General features: G+C 40.4%; 1 protein-coding gene across 1 annotated transcript in view; it reads right to left on the reverse strand.

Moving 5' to 3' along the window:
• Positions 1-7,730, reverse strand: part of astn1 (astrotactin 1) — a 466,944-nt gene that overhangs the window by 21,866 nt on the left and 437,348 nt on the right. Inside the window, exons 21-23 of the mRNA XM_013911994.1 lie at positions 7,069-7,204; positions 3,819-3,919; positions 1,144-1,327 (exon numbers count right to left, since the gene is read on the reverse strand). Coding sequence (XP_013767448.1) covers positions 1,144-1,327; positions 3,819-3,919; positions 7,069-7,204 — 421 coding nt within the window. The remainder of the gene's footprint in view (positions 1-1,143; positions 1,328-3,818; positions 3,920-7,068; positions 7,205-7,730) is intronic.

Consider the following 7,730-nt stretch of genomic DNA (forward strand, 5'->3'; position numbering starts at 1 on the left):
TTCAAGTCAAATGGTTAAAAAAATAATTTCACACACAAAAAAAGAGCTAGAAAATTCACCACACTGGGAAGGGTGCAGACAACTGGGTCGAGGTGTCCCTTATTTATTTTTCAGGGAGTTGGCAACCCTAGTAAGGGGATTGACTCGCCAACGTCAAGTGGCAGCTAGCTTACTTTTTCAGCTCCAGAGATTAGCCCTCTGTATATTTCAATGTCAACTGAGGCATTCCTACACTACACTGGTAAAAAAAAAAAAAAAGATCAAGCTCTGGATACGCACAGTACTCATTCAATGAACTAGTTACTAATGTACTATTGGTGTAATCTTGGGATATGTAGACAGTGAGAATATTATAATACACATGTTTATATATGACACAATTTGTTGATTTATTCATCGCACCTGATCTAGATCTGTGTCAGAATGGGAACAAATTCCTATAAGCTGTTGGGGGTGCAGTAATCACTAATAGAGCACATCTATGTCTTGTGATTCAGTCCTAGCCTTCTGGGTTTTACAGGATTGCTGGTGAATGTTTCGATTATGAAAGGCCTATCTGCTCAAATTGCACTTTAAAGTGTTGTTCTGACAAACTGTGATCCAATCCAGACTCTTGTCTAGTTGCCACTTTCTTCAGTCTCACACTGTTATTGTTTGAAGATGTCAGTGTCAATTGCACAAGCTCAGTATGACAGATTGCACTTTGTTGGTGGGAGGGCAACTCATGAATGGATTACACACACTCCCACACACACGCATATCTGGAAGACTGATTACAGTGAACGCAGTCTACACGTTATTAAGGCTTTTGGTATTCTGTAAAAGTCTGACTCAAGACAGACCTACAGGGCTTTGTATATTGTTGGGTTCTGCTGATAAATTGGCGATCAAGTTAAAGTTGATGATCAATTTGCTGGAAGGAATGCATTTTTCTGATCTGAGGTTACACGTCAGAGATGTGGGCACGTTTGAAATACAAGCTGAGTCCCAATTGTCTGGCAGAAAAGTCACTTTTTCCTGTCGTTTCCAGCGTGGGTAAAACTAAACTGCCTGTGGTGTTCAATAAACATGCATTTTCCAGTGTGGCATCTTTTGTTCTTGTTGACTCGTTAAGGAAGAAAAGAAACAGTCAAATAACCGTACCTGGGTCCCAACTCGTCCTCACACCTCCAGGTGAATTCACCAAAGCTCTCGTAGCGCTGGTTGTAGTGGTAAAGCACACGGTGCAGTGTAGGAGCGCCCAGGTCCATCAGAGTGTTGTAAGCTGTCTGTTGCTCCTTCCCACTGGTGTAGCCGTTAAACAGGTTATATATCTTATCTGCAATTTCTGAAAGTGTATAGACAATCGGGGATTAACTTGCAGCTTTAATAGGAGCAGAATGCCCAACAATAAAGAACAATACCGGCGATCAGTTCAAACCCTTTTTTATGTTTAATGAACAGGCTGACTGGGGCTACTTGATATTAAATGATCCAGGCAAGATGTTCCAATGACAAAGTCATCTTTCTCCTGAATCCATGCTAGCCTCGCTGCTGTTTTGGATACGCTGTTGAGGTTTGGGTGGGGAGCTTCGCTGAGTTCACACGCAATCACGCTTCCTGTAGACAGACGGCGCAGATCGCTCATAGCGAGAGAAGAATGTTTGTCTGGGGCAGGTCTTATCTGTTTTTGCATTCATTTTAAACAATGTTGTTAACAGTGATCCTGACAGGCTGACGAATGCATTCTTAATTTCAATTACTGTAGGACACGACAGGAATCCATGTGGAATCATGTCAGTTGCTAAGGTATGGGCGAGGCAGAGTAATAAAGAAATAATATTAAGAAGTCTAATCCCAAATTAGGATGTTGGTTACTGGATAGTGATCAGCACCCCTTTCTTCCCAGTGATGACAGAGGTCACAAGGATGGAGGATCAGCGACACAGTAACTGTAATATGCGTTTGTTTTTGGGGTCATTGGAAGAGATTCTTTGATGTTGACAAAGATGTTGGACATATTGCAGTTTTTTCCCCTCAGTTATTGGGCACTGTTAAATATAATGGCCTCATAAGTGGAGAAGATGTGTTCTTTCCTGTTTCTTCTGCAGCTCCAATTTCAGATGAATAAAGCAGATGTCATTTTACATGAATATTTTGGTCTCACTACCATTACCGATCATTTTAAAAGGGATAAATCATCAACAACAAAGTTGAAGAATTCACTGAAGAAACTAAAACCTTGGAGCGTAAGTCCTCTCGGAAGTGACAATGCCAAGAAAATCAGTAAAAGCAACTACATGGCATGTACTGCATGTCACACCATGCGTAGATTTCCAGTAATTAAAACCAACTGCATTAAGTGGCACATCTTTTCTTATACAATTAGACAATTACATTGGAAATTGTTTTCACAGTCAAGCACAGTAAATTAAGTAGCCCCTTAATAGGGTTCAAATAGGAATTGGACAAATTTTAAAAAATCATTATTGAACTTTAATATTTTGCTGAAGTCCTTCCATGTAATGATGGCTTGAAGTCTGCAGATGTTTGTGATGTGTCTTACTCCCTTTGGTTTTTTTCTCCGCTAGTGAAATTCAACCTGACTGACCACGTGGCTTATTCCTGTTTGGCCTCATTTTTCAGGCCTTTGTCCACTATTGTAGACAATATCAAGTTTGCAAGTTCTGCTTGGCCCTGCATCAGACCCTGCCTGTCACCCTGCGATAGCTGGGATAGGCTTCAGGGTGCCTGCGACCCTAAATTGTTTAAGCGGAAGAGAATGGATGGCTGGATGGATCACAGTACACTTCAGAATTCATCTGGCTGCTTCTGTCTTCTGTCACATCATTAATAAACATTAGTGACCCAAGTACAATTTGAAACCACTCATGCCCATGCATCACACAGGCTTCACTGTGTTCAGATCATGAGCTGTTCCAAGCCTTCTCCATTTTTTGTTACTCCTGTCCTTCTGTGACAGGTTGATGTTACTTTCATCCGTCCAAAGAATGCTGTTTGAGAGTTAGTCTCTAACCTGGCCTTTCTGTTCATGAGGTTGAACCTTCTGTCAAAGCGTCGTCCACAAAGCCTCTTTATGGTAGACTTCAATAACGGATAGCTACCTTACAGAGAGAGTGTTTCCCCCTCTGGGGACCGTTGGAAAAGGGTTTTTCTTCACCATGAAAAGGATCCCATGATCATTCATCACTTGAAATGAACTCTTGAATATTTGCCTGCTTAATTTAGGAATGAAGAAATATCCCACACCTATCACTGAAACAGCTTTTGCGTAACTTTTTTAATCAGCCCACCCTTAGCACCAGGAAATATGGAACTAGGGCAGAAAAAAAGACAGTCAAGGTACTTTTGGCCAGGGCCTTTAATTAAAGCCATACTTCAATTGTAGTGGCAAAAAGGTGAAAACTGTGACACTACCCAAATGTCTACGGCCCTGTCTCCAACTCAGCAGCAGGATCTATAAAGTCTTTGGTATGAAGCTTCACTAGTGCACAGGGTGACAAATGATTTCAGCTCGTTAATTTCTGACATGAAATAGCACACTTTATAACCAATATTCTCGTGAGATCTTAGTGTACAGTGTCCATAAACAGTTCTACTCCAGAGAGGAAAACTATCTGCCTGTGTCTTTATGACTCGCTCGATGAACTCATCTAACATCTGTTTTGTGCGGTTTTGAGACATGACTGCAAATAGAAAGAGCAAATGTCTGTCCGGTAAATAAAAAAAACAAATGAAAAAAAATTGCACCAAATATAAATTTTCCCCCCCGAATTTTTCTGACATCATATAACAATCATATTTACTACACAAAGCACCTTGTGCTTTGACGTCATCCACAGTTGGACATGGAGTTTTGATGGTGACTTCACTTGGAGTTGAACGGCGCCCCGTGTTGTCTACTGCCCATAGCCGGAACCTGCACACACACACACACACACACACACACACACACACACACACACACACACACACACACACGCGCACTGTGAAATATAAAGTCCATTTTTCCATTTTGTTAGTGAAAATCTATAAAACCTAAAGTAATAAAATGGATTTCCTGCAGTGTATTCTCATGAAAGTGCTGAACAAAAAACATATGAGCAGCAGCAAACATGTCACAGCTGATGCATTTCCTGCAGCTGTTAATCCAATCGAAAGACCCCCTGCTTTGAAGACCAGGGCCTGCGTTATCAATACGGGAACAGTGCCACACTCCCAATTTGCCGTTCTCTGCACAGCTAGTTTCAATGAATGAATATCTCCACCTAGTGGCCAATTGTTGCAGTAACAAAGAATGATGTAGCAGTACGAACACTCAAAAGGCAAAGAGGTGTAAAGAAATAGACGAGTGAATGACAGATATTCTCGGTTAGAAGAAAGCCATTTGAATCTTTCCATCATATACTCAAAGACTGAACTTTTGCTTTTAATGCAACTGCAAAGTATCTTTTTTTTGCTGTCTTTGAGTTTCTAGCATGCCTTTCTTGGGCATATTTTATCTGAAAGAGCGTATTTTGCTTCTACAAAGTGTCATTCATGAGCATTGTACGGAATCCATCTTTATAGAAAATATAAAGAGCTGATGGGAGAGACAAGGCCTCGGTGCAGAGGCTCTCCCCAAGCTAAGAGCTCAGGGAGATGAATGAGCTGTCAGACAGGATAGAAAGAGCAGGAATCTCGCTGATACTGGAATTAAAAGAGCATGTGTAGCTGTTCACCGAACCCACATACGTCAAAATTGTTTGAAGAAGCTCTGTCCATGGGCCTTTTGCCCTTTTTTTCTTTACTTCTCTTTGCCTCTACACACTGCTGTTTATCTTTTCCTCACTCTTTCCTCTCTTTCTTTCTCAGCCCCAAATGTTACCTCTGCATTTTCTCTCTTCTCCCTCTTTTTTCCCCTCTCCACCCTGTTCTTCTGCTCTGCAATGTCTGTGTGTGTGTGTGTTATGCATGTGGCTTCCCACCTGGCAAGCTTTCTGTGAGATAAGTGTGAGCATGCTAATGAGAGCATCTGAGCATCCGGTGCTTGTGCATCTGTGTGTGTGTGTTTTTAATTTTGCACTGGAAGCATATACATACACTGACAGACCACTGAGGTTTTTAAATCTGACAAGGACCTGTTCAACTGCTCATTAGCACAAAAATCTAATCAGTCACATGGGAGCTCCATATACTTAGTCATGTTCAAAACAACTTTTTGAAGTTCAAACTGAGAATCTGAAGTTAAAGGAGGAGTGCCAACATGGCATGGTTGTTAATACCAGATAAACTGGTCTGAGTATTTCAGAAACTGTTGATCTGCAAGGGTCTCTAGGGTTTACGAAAAAGAGGAAATAGTCAGTGAGTGGCAATGCCTTGTTAATCCCAGAGGTCAAAGGTGAATGGCCAAACTGCTTTGCACTGATAGGAAGGCAACAGTAACTCAAGCCACCATCTTACAAGAGCTTCTCTGTCAAACAGTGAAGCGGGTGAGCCTCAGCAGCAGACCGAGAATCTGAGGATACAGTTTGTGCTGGCTCGATTTCTGCTGCTTGGATGGCAGGCTCAGAATTTGCATAAAAAACATGAAAGCATGGAAGTAATGTTCATCCTGTGCTGTATTAATGGTTCAGGCTGGTGTTGGTGATGTAATGTGTTGGGGGATATTTTCTTGGCACACCTGGGGCCCATTAGTACCAACTGAACATTGTTAAATCCCATAGCCTACCTGAGTAATGTTGGAGACCATGTCCATCCATTTATGACCACAATCTATCTGCTACCAGCTAGATAACGTACCAAAAGGTTAAAATCATGTCAGGCTGGTTTCTTTGAATATGAGAATGAGTTCACTTGACTCAAATAGCTTCAGAATTGATTAGATCTCAATCCAATAGACCACCTTTATGGTGGAAGATTCCCATTATGGATGTGCAACCGAAAATATGAAGGAACTGCGTGACACCATCATGCCAATATGGGGAAAAAATATAAAAAAAATAAACATAATCCACCTAGGCTGCACAAATATTTAGGAAAATGTGTAAAGCCCACAGATGTTCTGACTGTATTACGCGGCACAAGTGAAGTGGCTTATAATAGACAAATGGTGCACGATGATCATTTAACCACATGATCTACAGTTTGTTACTTAGTAAGAGAAGTACACAAAAGGTACGTTATAGAGGATTTGAAAGATTGTAAAACCACAAAAACAAGCTACATTGACATTTCTCTGATAGTGCTGCATGTGATGTCACAAAATAAAACAAAAATCATAAGAATTTAATTATTTGCTGTTGCTAACTAACTAGCTTAGTAGCAGCTAGTACTTTGTAACATTTGAAGAAGAAACAAAGAAGCAAAACATAGTGTGGACAACAGTGCTAACTTCAAAAGTATCAAATGATTTAAAATCAAAAATATATAAAATTTGCAATAATAATACTGATAACTAAAATTGAACTTAAAGTTAAAAGATGCCACATTCAGTCTGGAGCTAACAAATTAGCTCTTTATTAGCTAAAGAGTTAGCTATTTTGTTTTTGCAGTAAGCAATTTTTTTAAGCCTATTTTTCTACAGCCAGTGTTGCCAACTTAGCAACTTTGTCGCTATATTTAGCGACTTTTTTTTCTAAAAAGCAACTAGGGACAAATCTGGCTACTTTTTCTGGTGTTATTGGAGACTCATTTATGACAACTTTTTGACGTGAAAGCGCTTATCGCTCTTACTCTCAACAAGCAGTGGGTGCTGCCGAGGGCAGCTAGCTCGTGCCAAAGCGCTCAAGACGGAGGATAGTCCTCCCCCAGCTGCAATCAGGCTGGGGGAGGACTAGGGGATGCAATCACATCTATGCTCCAAACTGCAAACGAATCGTGCACGAGCGAAGCCGCTGCTCCCGCACTGACTGTAACGCAGTCAGTTCTTCTTTAACTATTATGTTGTTTTGTGGCTCACAAGGTTTAAAACTACTTATAAACACACACACACACACGCACACACACACAAAGTAACTCCACCAGAGTGCCTATTTCGGGTCACTTTTGCTTATTACATGACACGCTCAGAACAGACTCCATACTTACATGTATGTGGTGTCGGGCTCCAGGCAGCGAATAATCATACTGATGGAGGAGGACAGTAGGTCAGGGATGTCACCTAACATCACACATGGAGACCTGGCCCCGGACAAGATGTCATCCACAAAGCTTAAAAGGGTTTCTGCAACAAAGGTAAGTCAGGAGATTCCTCTGGATTAATTCATCCAAGTATTTCATACAGTTCAGACAATTCTTCAAATTTATGAATGATTTGCTTATGATTTATTTATGGCAATTAACCCGCTATTAACCCTCTAAAATATGTGTCAGAGTACTACTTTTTGTGTTAGTTTCTCTACTGCTACAATTCTGCCATTATTTTTTTAAGGCAGCAAATAATTTGTTTAAATTCACTCAAAATAAATACTGAGTTCTGATTTGAAACTGTCAAAATCCGATTATTGTTGACCCATTATTTATTTTTAATCTCAGGGCAGTTGTGTTTTTTTTAATTGTGAACTTTTAAACTGTTTTGTGCAACTTTCAATGGTTAAATTAATTTATACAGCAAAAGAATTGCCCTGTTCTCTTTTTAAAGGGCCGAATTATGCATCTTCATATCAGCTTCAGCTGCGTCTTCCCAAAATGTAAAACAGATGAGCATTTTACTGTTACACTGCAATATACACGTGAAGTACAATATATAT

Source organism: Pundamilia nyererei, unplaced genomic scaffold (genome assembly GCF_000239375.1).
Source record: "Pundamilia nyererei isolate P.nyererei 1_Seehausen unplaced genomic scaffold, PunNye1.0 scaffold00077, whole genome shotgun sequence".
Classification (NCBI taxonomy): domain Eukaryota; kingdom Metazoa; phylum Chordata; class Actinopteri; order Cichliformes; family Cichlidae; genus Pundamilia; species Pundamilia nyererei.